Source organism: Cynoglossus semilaevis, chromosome 19 (genome assembly GCF_000523025.1).
Source record: "Cynoglossus semilaevis isolate Cse_v1.0 chromosome 19, Cse_v1.0, whole genome shotgun sequence".
NCBI lineage: Eukaryota > Metazoa > Chordata > Actinopteri > Pleuronectiformes > Cynoglossidae > Cynoglossus > Cynoglossus semilaevis.
The window spans coordinates 4,431,374-4,452,740 of NC_024325.1; the positions used below are offsets into that span (position 1 = coordinate 4,431,374).

At 38.9% G+C, this 21,367-nt stretch overlaps 1 protein-coding gene and 1 long non-coding RNA gene across 6 annotated transcripts in view; one reads left to right on the forward strand and one right to left on the reverse strand.

Moving 5' to 3' along the window:
• The window catches only part of larp1 (La ribonucleoprotein 1, translational regulator), a 29,099-nt gene extending 10,478 nt beyond the window's left edge, over positions 1-18,621 (reverse strand). For 2 of the 5 annotated variants that reach the window (XM_025065952.1, XM_025065950.1), the window contains exons 1-6: positions 18,159-18,621; positions 9,020-9,084; positions 8,068-8,133; positions 4,697-4,768; positions 1,775-1,925; positions 126-260 (exon numbers count right to left, since the gene is read on the reverse strand). In XM_025065952.1, coding sequence (XP_024921720.1) covers positions 126-260; positions 1,775-1,925; positions 4,697-4,768; positions 8,068-8,133; positions 9,020-9,084; positions 18,159-18,522 — 853 coding nt within the window. In that variant the 5' untranslated portion in view covers positions 18,523-18,621. Of the gene's footprint in view, positions 1-125; positions 261-1,774; positions 1,926-4,696; positions 4,769-8,055; positions 8,134-9,019; positions 9,085-18,158 lie in introns of all 5 variants that reach the window. The other 3 variants (XM_025065951.1, XM_025065949.1, XM_025065953.1) reach the window with 2 other exon arrangements.
• A 141-nt stretch (positions 18,622-18,762) lies between these two features.
• On the forward strand, positions 18,763-19,893 carry LOC112488660 (uncharacterized). The gene is made up of 2 exons (XR_003052988.1): positions 18,763-18,882; positions 19,716-19,893. It is a non-coding gene; the product is annotated as an uncharacterized LOC112488660 (long non-coding RNA).
• Positions 19,894-21,367: the final 1,474 nt, after the last annotated feature.

The following is a 21,367-nucleotide window of genomic DNA, read 5'->3' on the forward strand; positions in this document are numbered from 1 at the left end:
CTGCATGTATCAACGTAATATCAGGTACACATTTATGTTCATTAATCTTTGACAATTAATGGCTTTAAAATGTCAGCCTTTTGTTCGAGTGATGTCACTGCGGTACGATGACATCACTGACTCACCTCTGAGGTCATTCCTGGCATTCGGCGGGATGCGGGGGTTTTCGTTCTGTCGGCTGTTGTTCCTGGAGGCAGAGCGCTCCCTGGGACCCTCAGACTTCACCTCGATCATCAGGGGAACCCACTTCTGCTTGTTTCCTGTTTTTAAACAGAGTTGAAGAGGATGAGCTTCACTTGATCGTCTTTTGATTTAAATTGATCCTAATCTATGAGTGTTCTTTAATCCATATAATTATAATATAGAACTTATTGAACATGAATTAATTTTTTTTAATATGTTCAGAACTTTTACATTTATATTTGGCATATATAAAACCTATATTGATGACCTTTCACACTGGTAATCCGATTTAAAGAAAGTAAGCATTACAGAACAAGCCAGAACGACTATACAAGTAGTCAGTGTCACTGACGCCAGTATTTGTTTGCTGATGCAATACATATATTAGCCATCAGGTGGCATCAGTGATCTGACGTCCATATATGAAGCGGTGGGAAAACATAATGGAGTAATGTGAGGATGTTTCAGTGAGACTGTTAACAACGTGCCTCATAAAATCAAAGGTCACACTTTAAAATGGCAAAATATAAAATATGACAAACAACAACGAAAAACAATTATTTATCATGACAACATTTCATCTAAAGTTCATCTAAAACAGCTGATTGTTCAACTACATCCCAGGCCTTCATGTGAGTTAGTGCCATTTAAATTTGATGCTGAGATCAGAGTTGTAAAATAGCTCTTCATTGATGTTTAGTCAGAGAAGAGACATGAAGTACTCATCACTTCTGCAGCGCTTACTGTATGACAGGCACATCACAACTTTACTAATGAAAAACTATGGGCAGAGTAATGGGTACATGTCAGTGGGTAACTGGGATAAATCTGCCTTTAAGGCACTTTGGAAGTCTATGTTGGGACAAAGATAGTTCTGAGCACACTGGATGCTGTTCAGTTGCCTCTGGTGACGCGCACACGTGCTTCCATAACAAAGTCCCCGCCAGTGCATTTCTATTCCAGTGTTGTTTCTAAAAGTTAGAAAGAGCCTGGAGATCGCCACAGACAGTCCTCTTCTCAATGAAGTCTACACTGGTCTCTGAGAGAAATCGTATCAGAAAAGTGATTCAGTCACAAGACCTCCAACCCATCTGACGACCTTCTAAAAAGTTTAGAAATATTTTAAGCGGTGCAACTTAATTCTAACAAAACAGTTCAAGTTGGGATATTTTTGTGATTCATTTCAGATCACTGCATGGCGTGCTAAATTGTTGGTGAAGTGAATCGTTTTTGACCAGGTCACCACAGTACATCTTTACAAATAAGTGTTTACTCACTGGTGATAGTGTTGGTTAACAGAGTAAAAAAAAAACAAATGTTTTTTAGAAAGTTTGAGGGGAAAAAAACTCAAAACTTTCAAACACCCCTGTGGTGTTTGAAAGTTTTGAAATTAAAAGCCAAAAAATTAAAAGCCAAAACAGAAAGTTTCATCACTTAACAGCTTTTTCCCCTTTGTACCAGTGGGAGTTTGACAGTGAAACTTTAAATCAGCAGGTTAATTAAAAACACACACACCTGAATACTGCTGTAACACCATTCACATACTGTACTTCATAGGACTTCAGCATGTTGAGTGTCCAGAACGCTTTACCTTTCTTCTTGGGGCCATTCTTCTGGGAGTCGTCGTCACCATTCTTCTCCTCTCCAGAGTCGTCAGACTTGGCCTTCAGGTTCTCCTTGCTCTCCTCGTTGCTCTCCCTCTTTTCCTTCGACTCCTTCTTGTTCATTGTCCTCTTCGGCACCTGGGGACAAAACAGGTACCAATTTAGCTAAGAGATTGAGCAAAGAAGCTTAAAGATTACATTTTAGCTTTAGGTTACTCACTGGTCACTCACTGCTAAAAAAAAAAATCTGCAAATTCAGTTTCTCTTGATGACAAAGAAGGGCACAAGCCTACTGTAAAGTTTTGTATTGTTTGACATTTCACTTTTGTTTCGTTTTTAGTGTCAGTGAGAGAGATATGAAGCTGTCAGGAAGTGTTTTCAGTAACAGAAGTAGATGACTGTGATGCAATTTATAAATTACAAAAACTATAATAATAGAAAAAATGAGTCCAGAGTCATTTAACCTCAACATGCAACTTTTACATCAACTTTTACATCAACGTTTCCCAAATTGGGGGGCATAGCCCTCCTAGGGCCCGCAGAGCTAACACGGGGGTGCGCAGCCAAACACATTCATTTATTTATTGTTCTGCTGTATGGAAACTGAACTGTTTTGTAATTTGCTCACTGAACAATTCCCTTTGTTCGAGGAAACACTTATTTAGGGGGTGCAAAAATAAACAGTGCACCTGGTAGTTGGTTGTGAAATACCTGTAATATTGCAAAAGGTCACACAAATTAATTAAAACAAACCTTCACTCATTAAAGATAAATTGGCAAAATTACCTTAAAAGACCAACAGAAACACAAATGTCACCAAACATTGATATAAAAATGTCACAGAGGAAGAAATAATTACCTTAAAATAAACAAAAAAACAACCAAACAAATGAGTCTTTTATTTTGTGTCTTATGCCCAACAACCGAGGCAATTAAATTGGGTTTAACAGTATGTTATTGTAGCAAGGGATTTCCAAGTCATGAAGGTTTTTAAAATGAAATGAAAAAAAAAAGGAAAAACTCTACAAATGCATCTTTCTCACTGATGGTCAGTTTCTATATTGCAGATTTATCCTGACTGTATTTTTTGGCCTCTGTGTAGCAATACGAGCTAATCCAGCATCCTGCGACCAAGCCCAGGCTCACTCACAGTAACAACTGTGAGTGAGCCTGGGCTCACATATGGAGATGGCTGTGGGCTTTATCTCTGCTCACAGAGCCAATATCTACGTTTATTAAAATTAAACAGAGCAGGGCCGCTCCTTGCTACTGCTGCGGCTCAGCTATCAGCTGCGCACATGACTTCACAGCCTGATACTCCCGAGGGTTTGTCCACAGAGTCATGCAAAGTGTGTCTGAGTAAAGACGGGTGAATAACTCAAGATTAGGAGAAACACAATTCATAACCCAAATGGTTCAGCCTGTGTAGGCAAATACAGAGCAGGGCATGCTTCGTCTTCGTTCTGTCACACTGCTGGCTGATCTGACCACACTTTTAAACATGCTTGAAAATTATCCGTGGGTCTCGGCAAACAAACAACAAACAGGACACAACGCACATCTGGAAATAAGCAATTTCTAGGAGAGCATGCGAACAGCAAATTATTTTGAAATCAATTAGGAAACGCAGAGTTCAGAAACAAGAGCAGCATTCATCAAAGCAGCAGCATCTTCATGACACTATTATTTATACAATTGCAGTGAAATCTGGGTGACAATCATCACGCACAGGAAGTTCTTCAGAGAATTGGAGACTCTACAGAGAACCCTGATTCCTGTGCATAAACCATGACTTAGACGGAAGTAGCTCCAGATTTTCTACTCTGTTGTAGTGATGATTTCTGTCCCACAGTCAAACATCGATGGTTTAACAAAGACAATGAACTACGGAAACTCTGACCTGCAACATCTGGGGAATTCTGGAACCAATGGTTACCTTTGTGCATGTATTTTAAACCAGCTGAGTCACTCAGCAAACCTTTGAGGATTAAAATAACTTGACATTGTGCAACAGCTTATCACAGTGGGTTCCACTCTCACAGTCACTGCCCTTGGGTTGGCCTTATCCAAAAACATAATCACTAATTATAATAGAATTATTATTTACTGAATGAAATAAATGAATAAAAAAAATACTAAAAAAATAAATATAAATACACTACTTCTTTGAACATTTTGCTGCCACCTCTGTCCATCCAGAAGAATATGTTGAGCTTTTTTTTTTCTTTTTTTTTTACATAACACTGCCAATGATTCTCTTAACTAATTTGCTTAAATGGTTGTTGAGATGCAAAGGAACGACCTCTATGAAAGTAGAACATATTTTTTTACCTTTTCTCTTACTTAGCCAGGGGTAGGGATAGGATAAGATGTCAGAATTAAGGATTCTTCTGTTCAGCAGTTATTAAATCAGACAGACAGGTAAAGGTAAATGAAAACGTTCTAACAGAGATGATATAATTCCAAAAGCTGTCCAACTATTAAACCAGTGACTACATCTATCAGGCATCTGGAACAGTTTGTGCAAGTTTATTATTGACGTGAGACATCAACAATTTTGAAACCAGAGCAAAGATTATTTTCTAACTAAATTTGACTTTTTTAACATTTTTTTCTTACAATGACTGAAATAAACGTCAAAGGAACAGGATTTCAGACTAAAAAATGTTCTGGGACAAGGGCTTCCCCAAGAATTCTAAAAAAAAATTCTCTAATTGAATTTCTTTTTCTCCACCATTTTTGGGCTTAACGTCATTTTTATAGCCGGGCTCTATACTGTGAATTCAAACTGTTTGGTGAGGCCTTTGTGTTATTATTAGATTCATACGGACAAAAAAAAAACAGATGCAGTGACAAACTGTCAACCATTGACAGACTGCAGTTTTCCTCAGGCTACAGGTTGAACTTACACTGAATCTCCACGAGTCTTTGACCTGCCTGACAGTCGGCGGACAGGACACGGTCCGTGTCACTGTCTCGATCTGAATAGAGGGAGGGAAGAGGCGTTTAGAGGAGACAATGGGGTGGACAATGATGTACACACACACAGACAAACTAAAAGGAAATCAGACATTAAAAAAAAAAAAAACATGAACATGAGATGTAAGTCTAGTCAGTGTCAATGGCATGTCAAGGAGAATGATGGAATACTCCATTGCTGTGGGCCATGATGGAGAAGAATTCAAATGCTAAAACGTTGCCTCTTCAGAAGCTCTTCTGTTGCTCATTTTCTATGTCCAAACATCATGAGCATTTCACGCTACTTTGTGATGCCACCAAACACAATCAGAGAGCCAAGGGAAAGCTTCACAAGCTGTGGATGATCTGCTGTTTCCACTGAGCTCTCTCTGGGGTTTATCAAGTACATACAATATTATTTCAGTGGATAACAGGCTAATGCTGTGTCATTACAATGAGGCAGCCTAATGTAGGCCGTGTTCACAGCCGTGTTTGGTGCACATGGGAATAGGAGATTATTTTTAGTTGGGTGGACCAACACTAGCGGAGAATCTCAGGTGTGGCTGGTTAATGGCAGAGTGACTTTTTAGAATCACTGGGGACAAGACATGGGGGGTGTGATGGTCATGAAAATGTGGACACTGATGCTGATGTTCCTATTGTATTCTTTCACAGGGAAGGGGAAGTGAAGCTTCTCATATCCACTGAGACTGTCATCAAAGCTATTGATCATTTATTTGTATAACTACCCACTGACACATGATTAAAAAAACACTCCACAAAGCCTCACTTTAAAGCTTATGATGAGTCAGAAAACTATATTAGACCACTGGTCGCAAAAAGAGAGAAAAAAATGAAACACTTCCATAAGTAATTACTCAGAAGATATTAAATGTCTTTGTTCCTTTTCTTTTTTCTACTGAAAATGAATTAAAAGGTTTTGAAAGAATTTGTGTTACATAGTTAACATCAAAAATGTAACAAAAAAAAAGAAGTTATGTTCAGTGTTTGCAGTACAGTAGCCCCAAATGGACAAACTCAAATACTTGTGTTTTAATGATCATCACAGGCTACCACATGTTTAGATGTAGATGTTTGGAAATTAGTGTTGACGCACAACCAGAATGGCTTAATGATTGTGTAGGACTTGAACATGTCAGTGTAGCCATAACGTTCACATTGCTTCCTATTCTGAGCATTTGTTTTTGTTTTAAATAATCAACTTGTTAATTTCTGTTTTGAAGGAAATCAACTGCATCATCGACAAACAACCTTGTGGTTGTTCTGTTTAAGACGGGACTTTAAAGGAAAGGGTGTTATTTACTCAGTCAATTTTAAAGGCACCAAAAATGAATCTGTAAAATATGCAACACAAGTTCAAAACCTTGTAAAAAGAAGAAGCCAAGTTCACCGTCAACACCATTTTCTTAAGCTCCTCCCATGGACTTCATTGACTGGGTGTTAGTTTTAAATATTACATGATAGACACTGATCACTCGCCCTCTAAGTATAGTAGCAGCAGCAGTACAAACCTAGTGAAGGTTTTTTTAAGGGGGGGGTCCCTAAAAGGACATCCCTTCCTAGGGTTTGGCAACCCCATCTAAAACCTGCTCACTGCCACTGTAGCTGTTGGTTATTCCTGGCTCTGATGAAGTGACCCACATTTTACTGCACAGGAACATGTGCCCTTCATCATGTTCGCTCAAGACCTGGCTGCCTAAAATAGTGGGGGAGGGGGTTACTGGGGTCAATCTACTGGTGACACACTACCGTCCTGGGCTAGGAAAAAGCAGGAGGCTTTGGTGACCTGGCAACTGCTGCTGCTGCTGTTGTTTCCCATTGCCACCAAATGTGCAGAAAAAGTGAATTGTTTCAGAACTACTGTAGGATGAGTTACACTCGTAGGTTTGTGGGCATTTATTGAGAAGAAAGGGAGCTAACCGTAGAGATAAATACTTCTGGTGTCGTCTTATGTCCTTAGTCACTACATTTTCCCCAAGCTGTTATTTGCTGCAGGACAGTCTTGAAAATGAAAAAAAAACACTAAAAAAAAAACAAAACTATCTGGCAGCATTAAGTGGAAAGGAACACAATATATAAAACCTTCAAGTTGATTATTTTACGATCAGAATCTCAGCAGTTAAAACAACAGGTCGCACCACTGAGTGTGGGCTCATCTGAACAGTGGGGTTCAGTGCTCCTGCTAGAATTTCTTTAAGCAACAGTGGCTGGTCCCCCCCCCCAGCCCCACAGAGGGGTGTTTCCTGCTCTACACCCCTGGTGGGTGTAGAACAGGCAACATGGGTGATATTTTATAATACCAAAATGAAAGGAGCTACTGTTTCATTCATAACTACATGTAGGTCAATTTGCAGACACTTAACTGACGCTGCATGACATCATGACTGTCTGCAGTCATGACGAGCTGATAATCTGATCCTGTCGCAGTTCATTTATCCTGTTTGCCGCAGACAGTACATTCACTTTAAAAATACTGAGCATCACGACAGTGGTACTGCCAAAATAAAGGCGACTTCAGCAGAGCTAGCTGGTGGGTTTAGCACAAACTTCATGAAGTGTTTAGGATTTTTTATTTGAGGTCCAGTAGATTGTTGGGTAAGTCTCTCCAGAACTCTGAAAAAGGTGCTGAACTTAACAGCGTGACATTTAGCATGAGACCAGAGGGCGAATAGCTTATTGAGCAATTGTCACTGCTCTACTCACATGTTCTGGTAATCACAAATCTCATTTGTGGTCAAGCATCTTCGTTTTGTCTTCACAGTAAAAATGACAGTTGTAGACGTGTGTCTGCGTGTGCAGTGTAACTAGTCACAACAAGTAGAACAGCTAATAGGTAAAACTGCACATCTATCAATGTTAAGTGCAGTTTTAGAGGCCTGGCAGCTCCGTTTCACAATATCACAAGAGTTAATGTTATAGAGGAACTCCTCAACACCAGCTTAAACTTGAAAAGTCGTCATAAACTTTTATTCATTTGTATAAAAACTGTTCCTTTTACCTTCGGCAGATCCCTTTAGTCGCCACCACTGCAGGTCCTATACCTCACTTTTAGTTCATCGTCTGCTCCTCTAACGTTACAGTCGGACTCTACCCATCATCATAGAACGGTTTTACAGTGTTGTAAACCTCTTTACACAGTTGCTTCCATTCTGTTACACGTCCCCTTGACTGGAGACTCTTCAGCTCTTGCAAAACAGTCACACAGCTAATTGTATTACCAAAGTATGTCTGCGTGCAAATGACTCAACAATCTAGTTCTACAATCCATCCAAGGATGTTTCACACCAACCTCATCTCCTACCTGCATGTCCTTTGTTGCCATCTCTCCCGGTGTGGGCCAGCTGTTTGCATCACCAAAGTCTCCGACCTAAACCACACAGAAAAAAAAAAATGAAATTAAACTTGGTCTAATTTTTAGAGCCCAGAAAAAACAAAACTGATCACAATCTTAAACCTCATTCAGACAATGAGACATACTGATAATGTCCAAGACCCCGACCAATCCATCCGGTAGTGTCCACATTTGGGCAAGTCCTAAATGTTTAGACACACTGACCTAGCAATTTGCATACAACAGGTAACATTCATCTCTGAACTGGGAGTGACAGTCCTTTGTTAGCGTTAGGGAAACGTAAAGTTTGTGGTAATGGCGTGGTTAGGAATCTCAGAGTAGGGTGCCGTCAGTGTGAATGGCATGTTACGAGGAATGTTTTCTTTTTTTAACCGGCTATGGTATCTGTACTTATTGGTATAATTATTATTTTTTGTTGTTGTTTTCTTTATTTTATTATTTAGAGCCTTTAATACTTATTGATGGGAACAGGTACAAAATCTTATACATGTTGAAATTTGTGTTGTAGAGTAATTTGAATTATTCTTTATCCTTTAGCGCAAATTTATAGAAAGTAATTTTAATTTTACTGCTGAACAAATAAGCTTTTAGGCTTTACCTTTTTAACCTCTGGCATATTTAAAGTATTTACCCTGTTAAAATATCCAGGCTAAGAAAATAATAGTCATTTCTTCTTTTAAAATTAGTGCTAATAATCTCTTTGTCTGATTTGTAAATGAAAATGTCTACATTGACCAATCTTCTACACTATCTTTGTTCGTTTCTAGTTGGTTCCATCTTTACTCTGTGAATCTCCTAGAATGAAGTCTTATCGCAGTAGTTACTTCAAAATGTGTTTCTTTTCCCAAAATCCCAAAAGAACTCACAGTATACACTGGATTTGAAACACAATGGTTATTACCTTTCCTCCTCGTCTGGTTTTGGGTGGATTCCCAGCTCTCACCACCTTGGTTGGACCAGTCGGCTCTGTGGAAACACATTCATGTTCAGTGTTATTCCTAACGGCTGTGCAGTATAATGAGAAACCATCAGAAAGACATTGTGGCAAAATAAAGTGTAAGTTTAAAAAAAGAAAACCATCAACACTTTATTTTTAAGACTAAATGATAAAAGTCTGACAACACATAAGACTACAGAGACCAGCCTCCTAATGAAGGAAGTGAACATCTGCTCTTGTTGTTCACTCCTCACTTTCTGCTGGTAACCAATAAGCTACTCTCAAAAATGTTCTAAAACCAGCATCACTGTAAAAGACTCGCCAATTTAATTGCTGTCACTTTTCAAAGATGGGCGTGGTTCAACTCGTGACTACTGATGTAATAATGTAGTAATGAAGACGCAGGAGTGATGAGTCACAGCATCGGTGTCTGGTTCAAAATACCAGGAAACGGCAGAACCTCACTGCTAAATGAATCCGATCCAAAACAAACATCCACAACCCTTTTCTAAGCTCTTCAGTGTTCAGGTTTCACAGAAGCAGAGTTAAGACATCCAGGATTACAGGGCAAAGCCAGCCTTGACCAAGCCAGGCCACCTCATCCTGGCTTTGAGCAGTTCATACAGAATAAAAACCAGGATTAGGAGGAGTGGCTTGGCCAAACCGGGTTGTGGTAATTCTGAAGAGTGTGCATGAACAGACAGATCTACGTCTTAAGGTGGATCTGTTTCATTGTTAGTTAGGTAAAGAAAAAAATATTTCATTAAACAAAGTAGGTGTTTGGTTAATCCATAATGACGGGGTTATCCTAGGATTATTGTATTTTTAAATGGTGAAAGAGGTCCCTGGTAGACAATAAATGTCTCAGCGCCGACTTGAGTCTGTGGAAGACGTACCAATATTTGGATGATACAAGACACACTTTATTCAACATCTGAACTTCACGGTGTCTTTCTAGAACCTCATAAAAACCTTGCCCTTGGCAAAGACTTAGAGCTAAATAAGGCAAAGGAGTTTAGAAGAATTCCAGAAGTATTATCCTTTCATATTTACTTAGTAGGAGCATAAGGCGTGAAAAGTAGTAGACATTTTTCAAAAGCCACACTGGTGGCCACAGTGCATGACACAGCACAACAACACAACCCACAACTGCTTGGTGTTAAGGCAGGAGTCCACAACTCAAATGAGCTGAGGGTCACTGCAAATCCTGTTGTTTCAGAACAAAACCCCCCACACATTACATCCTTGAAGTGTACTGTAGAGAACTGGTGATTTCATTCTGCAGTCCATCAACCGCAGCTGCCAGTGGACAATCGATACCTGCGTGATAACAAGCATTATTTTAATTCCAGCTCATGACTAGTGGGTTGTAATTTCTCCAACAACGGTGGCCTGGGCTTCACACACAGGGCAGCAAAGTGTTTGTAACTTGCACCTGATTATATCCAACAGATAATTTCATGACGTTAGCCAATACATTAGGGAGATTGATTTTGATACGTACGGGGATAAATATTAAGGAAATGTCTTTGACAATACAAAATAAACTTTTTTCTGACAACTAACTCAAACTTTACAATCAACGTGTTTATTTTATTTATTTTATTGTAATCTGTACAAAACTTTAGATGCAGCTGAAAGTAATAACTAATAAATGTTCATATATTTCAACATTTCTTCTGGGAAAAATGCCACTTCAGTTATTTGTTCCTTGTACCAATGTTGTGAGTGTGAAAGAACCTTCAGAACAGTCTGAGTCTACAGGTACAAGTGGAGGCTGGCTGTTATCTAAGCGTTATGTGCTGAGCTCTGCAACAGAGATGATAAGAGTGTTATATTCTCTGAAACTCAAGGGCAGGCAATGCATGTATGTCTGTCTGTCTGCCGGCGTATGTGTGTGTTACTTTTCCAATAAGGGGTAAAAGCTTTTGTTTAAAACTCATTGAATCAGTTGCTTGTGAAACTGTCAATATAAAGAAAATCCCAAAAGTCAATTAGTGTGATTAATGGATAAGTATCTGAAAATGTACATTTTTTAGAATCCGGTCACATTTAGGCTGTGCCTTAAACATTCTTTACACCTGGTTCTGTTTCTACAGAACAGCGGTAAGAACATGTTGGCATATCAAATAAGACATCCATAGTTCAAAAACAGGTCGTTTCATTTGGTGCTAATACTGTTGCACTTGCACATGTGTGATGATGAGGACTACTGTAAGGCTGCAGCCAAACCAGGTCAACTTCAGAGACTCTCATGCACCCTAAGAATGGATTGCATTTATGCATGCTATATGAAGCCACAAGCATCGCCATACACTACCAGCTCCTAATGTTGCTTTCAATCAGAGCGAAGGACACATTCAGGACAGTGCTGCCCTACCCAAACCAAAAACTAGACGAGTCTATATGCGAGTCCGTTGACACCAAGAATTTGGATGAATTAATTTAAATATGTTCTTAAGAGACATTTTAGCCTCACTGGTTTGTGCTAACTTTTAGCATCTCAACATACACCTGCTCTCTGCATGAGCTGGCTAGAACCACTGAGTAACATCACAACTGTAGAAATTCTACAATCACTTACCAACTGTAGCACTCTTTACATATCATTTTATATAACATTAATGAAGTGATAGTGAAGTAGACTTAACTTTGTCCTTTACCCTGGGCCATAGGCATAACATGTAAGGAGAGCTTTAACTTCTACTTCGACATGCTCGTCTATTTTTAGTTTCAACCAGTCAAGCAGTGCTGGCCTTGCTTGTCAGGCCTGCGCATCCAGCCTCACGCCCTGTGAGACTCGTGTCACCGATCACACTAATTTACTTCTCTTCTGCGTCTATTCGGTGTTGCCTCTTGTTGTGGTCCAACAACAGAACTGATTTTGTTTGATTCTGATTTCACACTACTAGATTCATAATGCACCAACATGGTTCCAGTTCCATTCATACTCATAAGGATCCATGTTAGTCCAACACTGCACTCCTCCACATTTGATCTCAAATGTCACCACAGTCATCACAAGTTCACACAAGATTGCCCCATGTGCTCGTCCTTTTTTGTTTTATGCAATTGCCAATCCATTGTTGGGTTAGTCTTATGCCAGTGGTTGTCAACTATTTCTGCAGTGCCCCATTTTGAAGATAGACCTATTGTCAACCCCCCACCCCCACCACCACCTTTTAACACTGAAATTAAAATCGTTTTGCTTCTTGTGTGAAATCCGACTTTATACACGAATGAAGACAATGTTGAATAAACATGTGTCAAATAAAAACCTTTGCTGGGATGTAGATATGGAAAGTGAAGTATATCCTTAACCCTGAAATTAGTGAGTATTTTGGGGATTTCTGACCATGTGGATAACTACAGTAAAAGCCAGAAACAACCGCCTCACTACTAGTCAGTGCTTAGCCCAAAGGGGACACCAAAAGGTCCGGGATTGTGTTAAAAAATTATCGAAAAGATGTCAAGGCAATAAAGGAACCTGGCAACATCCATATGTAATAAAAAGATACAAAAGTATTTGGTCATCTAATCTGACCAGCAACCACTACATAAAACAACAAAAGAAACGCCTTTACCCTCCCATCAGTATTTACATTTCAAACTTAAGCCTGGGTTTCAACAGTTATTCAAACAGGTGTGAAAAGGAGGCCTACGATTAACATGTGTCACACCAACCCCCCACAGCCTCCATGATCAATGGTCTTTTTCTCTGTGTAGCACTGCCTTTTGTTCAATTCACTTAGCTTTGGACATGTCAAATCAATTTAAACACCTTTAATTCTTAAATCTCTTACTGTACTCTAAAGAACAGTACATGGGCTACTTGGGGAAAAGGGTCACTGGACAACCCTAATACACACTTACATTTTCTTAATCTGTCAATTTAGTGAGATTAGGTAAATTTAACTTATGTAGCTGACATGATTAACATTGCTTTGCACTTTTTCTTTCTTACAGACTATTTACAGTCCTAAATTTCAGCACTCTTAATAAATACACAGTCTGTACTTCTTAGAAAAGGAGCACTCTGCTCAGGTGGAGTCCAAACAAAGATTCCCATGGGTGATAGAGCCACAGTGACAATACCTGCTTCAAACCCCATAGGGTTTATCACTGTGAAACCTTTAAATAAACCATGTGCCACGTCGACTCTGCAGTTTAAGATAAACATGGGCTGGTGTTTGGAAAGTGGCCCAGTTTTCCACCAGATGCTGGGATTTTTTTATTTTTTCAATTTAAATTCATTCAGTTATTTGGGCACCATTCTTAAATGGAACACAATAAAATGTACTATATATGTATTATTAAATAACTTGGGCTGCACTGAGGGAATTCCCAGTGACAGTAGCAGGTTAAAAAGAAAACGAGGCTGCAGGTTTTTTCCCCCCACCGGGGCATTTTCAACAAAACCTCCACAGAAACCATGGTCTTACAAAAAATGTCACACATGACTTATATTAAACAAGTATTTCAGTTTCTTTTTTGATTCAAAAATTATTAAAACTTCAGAGGGGAACTTAACTCACCATAAGAGACAGTTCACCAAAGACACTAAGAGAAGTTAAGATAATCATAGGGAAACTATTTTTACACAGGTTGTGATGAGTAACTCTTAACAATCAAAATCCTTTGTATCCTTTATTCAGCATGAATTATAATCCTTTAGTTTAGGCATTTGCAATATGATGCGCTCATATCCAGGAGAGCAGCGTGATGTCAGAGGACAGAACCCTGTCTGCAGGAACCAAATATGGAGGAAATGACACCCAGTGTGCACCAAAGGCAGTCCGCCTCATTGTCGTCTTCACAACGTCACACAGTCAATGTAATGGCATCACCTGATCTAGTCAAGGGATCACAGAGCAGTGGCCTCAGGCGATCCTCTCCAAACACATACACCTAACAACAGTGACAGCTGGTCTTGATACAAACATATAAGCAAGTTCTGTCACTGTCTCAACACTAACATCTAGAACAGCGCTAGACAATATAGTAGTATCAATATGGTATTACAATAGAACTCAGGTTAATGAGAGGGAGACCATCATTTTTCAAACTTCCTAGGGGCCATAAATGAGACATTTAACTTCACAAATGCCAAGAAAGATGACAGCTGCTAACAGAGTAGCAGGGATGCAAATACTACCTGTTAAATTGTTTTTTAAATAGACAGAAAACAAACATTTAGCAGACCTAATAACTACCTATCATACCTGCTTGTAATCTGCCTTATGTGCAGAAAGTCCTGGGTTCGAGCCTCAGAGGAACCACATTCTTAAAGGCACCTGCTGTGTCAACCAAATTCAAAGTCTCACCCTGAATTTTCCCATCGTGGGACCAATAAGGAAATTCAAATTAAGGATATTCAGTGGAGTGGGTGGGAAACATTGTGTAAATATGATCTTGTTTGCTTTAATTAAACACTAAGGGGGATTTTCTTCATCAAACAAGTAATGGGGAAAATTGCAGCTTCTTAAGAGTTCAGGCACGCAAGTTGATTATAAGCAAAACCATTTTCATTTTGGATACATGTATGAAAACATAGTGGTAAATACAACTGTCACACCAACATTAGAGAAACGGGAGTTATTGAACAGTGTTAAATTAAGCAGTTGTAGAGGTCAGTACAAACTTGGAGCACCTTTACTACAGCTGAGTAGTCTGAGTAGAACAACATGTACCTCAAAGCTCTCTAATAAATCACATTAACAATTTTGTTCATAATAATGATAATCTTCAAAACAACACCTCAAAAGTAACATATTGCTGAAACAAAAAAAGGATAGAAATAGATACACAAATACATGATTTCACCCTTAAAACAAAGCATGTGATAAAATTGTAAATATACAATTTCCATGTCAAGTGTTAAGACTAAATACTATAATTCAATTTGTCACTGTGAAATTCTTGAGGGCAACACAAGTAAGATAATAAAGATGGTTACTCTATTTTACAAAATTATTAATAAAGCCTTACTCAGGACCCACCCTTTTCTTTAGGAGTATAATAATATGCTTGATAAACTCACGCTTTTTGATCCTAAAACAAGCTGTACGAACGTGGCATTTTCTATCCAGGGCAAGAGTCCAGACCTTGTTCAAGGACACACTGGGTACACAAAAGTGTTTATGGGGTAGGATACTTGTCAAAAAAAAAATCTTGATATTGGACAACACTTTTAGGTTACAAAGATGAATGACTTGGCCAAATTTGCTTCCAGCTTTAACTTTTGCAAGTGCAATTTAAAAAAATCACCAAATTATCAGAAAATTCATTGTCTTATTAAATAGCAAATTATTAACCAATTTATCGACTAAGGGTCGAAGCCCCAGGTGCTTGCTCTGCTTTAATGAGTGTGTAAGATAATTTTAGACAAGAGTCATGTTTTCCAGACACAAATAACTGCAAAGAGAGCCCATTCTGGAGGAAAATCACAATGCACCAGTACAACAACTTAAATACAATCTACTGAGAAAACAATCGTCATTGTCATTACCTTTATTGGTTACTGCTGACTATCTGATGATCAGACCACTTATAAGACAACTTATTATAAGGATGTCATGATTAAATCCTTCACAAAAATGTTTACAGCAAAATTAAAATACATAATGAATATTCTTCAAAAGTCATACAGGTCTAGTCACACAATTTATTTTCGCTTCACTACCACTAAGGTGTTCTTATTTCTACAAATCTGCGTGTAGATTGTACAGTGACCACATTGTCCACAACAATGAGGGCACTGCCTGTACCCACAAGTCTAAACACCAGGGCCAAAAATGACAAAACACACTGCTGACAAAGCTAGCTGTGCTGAAATAACACACACGGTTCAGAGACACGGCCATGCTTTTAACAGTACAGATATGGGCGTTTGTATGTATGTTCAACACAACTGAATTACATGCCACAAGAACAATTTATTCATAAATAAAGTTATTGCCCAGTACTTCGTCATATCAAATTTAAAATGGCTTATGTTACTCTGGGGGTCAAAGTTAGATCATCCTGTTGCTACTAAGAATTTAATGCTAACGGCAGTTAGCTTCTTAAGGTGGACAACCAAGACCGGCGTTCTGAAGCGCTAAGTGAACCATGCAACGAAATTTGCGCGACGTAACAGCTAGTCTGTTTACCACTCAACCGACCGACTGTCACGGGTGGGCACAACTTCAACGACGAATGCTTTCGGTCGTTTCGCACAGATATGGTTAGAGTGACGAACTAACCGGCTAACGTGCTAATACACATTCAGTGTGTGTAACACGTGGAATGAACACGTGACGTCTCATCACAAACGCACGGATTTTACACAGATTAAAAGAACATATGTTTGACGACCGGTGATGTTTGAGTGTCGATCATTAATTTAAGAGAAACGTGGAGTGTTGAGACGTTGTAAAGTATTTTACGGGAGAAAAAATGGCAGAGGCGTAGAAGCTATGCTAACATGTGAGAGTGAAAGGCTGAGCGACACACTAGGCCAAAGGAGTGTGTGCGCTTTTGTTAGCCGGATTAGCAGCAACACACACTCGCACACAGACAGAACGACACATGTCTTGAGCCAGACAAGCCCGTGGCTTCATTTTTAATTGTTGCAGAACAGACACAAAGACTATGTGTATGTCGACACCCCTTTCTAACAACATTGGTAAAACATAGAATAAACCCAGGTGTCAGGCTTGGGTCTAGACACAGGGAGGAGTGATAACGCAAAAACTACACATAAAATTACCATATTTCCCCCCCATGTGTGCTCTCTTGAGTCATGGCAAGTATTAAAATGAACAATGACACAGCTAAACAAACCAAAAACACAGCCATTCAACAAAACCTGCTCTGCTGAAGTGCACTGAGTTTGTCTGGTGTGATGACTCAACGTTATAGCCACTAGTGCAACACAACCCTTTTCTGACATCATAAAAATGTATAACCCGAGTAAAATAACCATTTGCGATTTTTTCCCCCCCAGGCTAAGGTAAGACATCATTTGTTGTATATTTCAAGAATAGCTTTCACTAAATTGACCTTTAACTAGCTATAATGCAGTCATTCCTAAACATTGGCTAGAAGCCCACATGTTGGTCATGCAAAAGAAAAATTATTAAATAATCTTGATGACTATTTTGAGGCTTAAATGGTCCTTCCATGAGAAATCAACCCAGTCTTAAATTAAGAAAATTAAAGTTAAATATAAACACCGACACAGATTGCTAAAGTCTGGGTCAAGAGATAAAACTGACCAGTTAGCTTGAGAATTTTTTTATTATGCTGGTTTCTGCAACCATCTGCATGGCTGGTATGATGAGTGGCTGATTACCAATGCCTTGATTGAGTAAAGTTGGAAGTTTCCATTTGCATGTGTCTAATCAAAACAACATCAGGTTACTGCTGACAAAAAGATTGTGTGAATATCAATATAATGTAAACTAACAACTACATGCACATCAGCATCAGTTTGGACCAACTTGTAAAATCATAAGGTGAAAACATTGCTGTAAAAACGTATTAAAACAGCAGCTTTCACTATAGTCCAGGCACTGATCGGCCATCTTTGTTTTGGCTTTAGGAGAAGGAATTTCAACGTCGGGGGGCAGTAGTTTTGTTGACACCATTGCCAAATGCCTGGCAACTACAACTCCATATTGAAAACCACAATGAACTGCAACAACAGGTTACTAAGTTGTGCTACATTGTATCATCATTTCCAAATCTGTGGGTTCACACTCAACCATGGAGACTCAAGAGACATATCCCAGGTGGTAAAAACTAAAACATCTGTTTAGTTCAACTGTAGTTCAGATGCACAGCAAGTATTTTATTTCTAAATGTTTACTTTTTCTACGTGCATTAATTAACCTAGAAAAAAATAAGCCAAATGGTTGAAGATACTTTTAACTCTACATCACATGTACTCTACTACTACTCAATAGAAGCATCAACTATAACTATGACAAAAGTTTTGGGAGCTTATAGCTACATGAACCCGTCACTTGGCTTCTCTTTTGGGTATAATTAACACTTTATATTGTCAGCAGCATCGATGACAACTAGGACAACAAGCTTAAAAAGACAAGGGTGTACAAACCATGGTGTGCTTGTCCGTTTACGCTGACCACGGTCACGGCGTTCATTTTCCTAGTCCACGGGTTCACCTTGGGCGGTGGAGCTTCCGTAAACTCCTTTTTGCTGCCCTTTACGCACTCCTCGTGTTGCTTGTCTCCGCTGTCACTGTCTTCTTTACTCCCGTCTGACGACTCCGTACCAGCGGTCCCTCCCAGCTCAGAGCTGTTGCTGCTGCTCTGGTCGGCGACACCCGTCTGCCGCTTGGCCCCGTCCCCACCCCGGCCTTCACCTCCTTCGTCCTCCGGCTCCACTCGGATCACTTTGCCATGCTCCTCCGCCTTTGCCAGCGGATTGCTGGGCAGGAGAGCCTCCACCTGAGTGGCCATTTCCCACCGCCTTCTTTCTTCTCCCCCCCTCAGGATTACCAGTCCTCCTTCTCCTATACCTCTGGCCCGAATTTAGCCTTCAGTTTCAGGGAAAATTTCAAGTTTCACCGGTGGAGTCTGCTGCTCCTAGACCAAAGAGCTTCAGTCTAAGACGCAGATCAGTCGGCACTGTATTAAAACATACGGAAAAATAAAGAATAAACGTGTCCCAGGGTCTCTCCAGACTACAACCTTATCTCCAACACCACCAGCAGCAGCAGCAGCAATATGGATGATCCACACCACGCGATACATGGAGGCGCGCACGCACACGTACAGGGGGAGTAGGCACGTAAACACGGGAGCGCGCCTCCGTGGAAGGTAGAATTGCTGCTTTCAAGTCCTTCTGGGAAAAAAGAAAAATAAACAAGTGTAGATTCAAAACACTGCTCTGAAGAGTTTGAAATGTTTAAGGTTGCACGTACTTATTGGTAAAAAAAAAGAAAAGAAACATACATGTTTTTACTGATGCTTTCATGCATGCACACACTCTTGACAGTATTTTACAAATTCTGTTTTCATTACCTGAGACAAAACCGTATTATATGTACGTCAGTATTGTGTCATCTCTACAGGCCCCTCTTTTGGATTAACACATTTTTTTAAATAATTGCATCGTCAATAAATACCATCTATGCTTTGCCTGTTGTGTCCATCTACATGTTTGTAGAAAAATAAGGATATCAATCCACTATATATAATACACAAAGATATTTTATAAGGTCAATAGTCAATTGCGAAATATAAAATAAAGAAATACGAAGGATTAAAATATCGTGTAGCGGAATTGTGAAATTCCGGTACAAATTGTGTTCTAGAATGACCAATAAAGTCTTCAGGCATTGTTATATTGTCATTCTTTAAATTAAAGTTTTACAGTATTATACTTACCATCTCATAAGCTCTAACTAAATAGTAAAGACTTGGTAAAGACAAAATAAATACCCGGTCTTACACGTTTAGATTTGTTTCCTTTCATATTACAGAAGTTCACAATGATTCATGTTGTTTTAAACTACAAATAATATTATAATTACCAGCTGTGTGTTGAGAGGAAAGCACGAAGAGGGTTTGACACATTCTTTATTAAACAACGAACAGTTCTTTATGAAACAATTAATCGCAGTATTCTTTCGTTTGATTTGTTTTCCCAGCTAACATGAACGCATCGCGGAGCCCCGGATGACGTCGGTCTCGCCCTCTGGAAGCATCAAATCACCGTCAACTCATTAAATATCTATCACAAACCGCAATGTCCGAATGTTATGTACGCCCATGGATACCTATTCGATTGTATTTGACACCATCGTAAATAAATTAGTTCCAAACGCATGGAGAATTAAATAAAAGAAAGTGTAAACTTACAGGAGTGCTCCCGTCCCTTCAGCCTGCACACGTGTGCACACTGGAGCTACACGTGTGCGTTCGCCGTCTGCTCCTTTCCTCCTTTGAAGTTTAGCACATTTTGCTTAGTAAAACAAGTCAAATTAGCTAGAATTTAGACATTTCTTTTTTCTTTAATCTGCCTATCTTTATATTTGTCGGAATTGTTGTGTCTTTGATGATATGAAGTTCTATTTTTAGTCCGTGTGGCTCGTTATATAATAACAGAATTATATTTTTAGCACAATTTTGCTAAGGCATTCCATAAACACAGAATCAACAAATGTCATACTGTCAAATGTCAAATACTTCACATACAGAATACAGAAGTTATCAGTAAGAACACACTAGAAACTAAAAAAATTACCAAAATATGCCCCTAAAACAGGGGTCTTCCATGTTTTTAAAATTGTTTTTATAATAAACTGGGCCTAGTGCCTCATATTTATGTACCTTGTTATGTACAAAGATTTTAAATAATACCTACGTTTTGGTATTGTAGACATATTTAAAAGTAGAGGCTGAAATCCTCTACTGTAAGCCCTTAACTAAAGGTAATACCTGCTGTATCCATTCCCTTATAAGAACATGGCTCATGAACTGAGTGATTAGTTCTGAAATCATCATGGCTAAAAAACAAACCCAAACAAACTGTACAACACTGTGTTTGTTTCAGTGCAGTTGAAGCTGCAAATGAGGGCGGAAGAAACTACAGAAAAAGGGCTGATATTCTTTTCCCCAACCTAACCTCCACACTTACTTCTATTTATAATCATGCCAGTACTCAGGTGTCTGCATGCAGGAATAAGAAGAAAAACATTTTTAAAAAAAGTCTTCTGATCAGTCTGAGATACTAACATTCACCAGTCCGTTATGACAGAGCGTCTTACATACTACAGTCAACTGAAAACATGCTGTTACATGCATATGGGTAGATTACATAAGCTTGTGTGTGTGTGTGTCTTTTAGTAGTTGTGGGGAAATGATGGTCCCCGATCGCAACTGCAAAGATACGTTAGCATTGTGAGGAAAGTGAACTGTTCCTTTGAGCTCCACAGGGAAGTTCTAGACTCAGTTTTAGTGTTTGGATTAAAAGTGAAGTTTGGCTGGTTTAGTATAGGCTTATCTAAAGTTTGGCCAGGTCTCATTTCTCATGTTTTAAGGGCTTTGGTATCTAGTTTTACTGTTTAGTGTAGGGATTAGGTTTTGAAAATGAATTAAAAGTCAAAGAACGTGTTTTATGCTAAAGGTTTAAGGATTAGATCTTTATAGTTAGCTTTTCTAACATATGGACATATCATACTACAAAAATGTTCTAAATGTTTGTTTAATTAGAAATAATCTTCAGACGTACAGTCTCTTTAGAAGTAAGACATTGTTTATATTGATTTCAGATAAAAGCATGTTTGTTCATGCCCAAAAA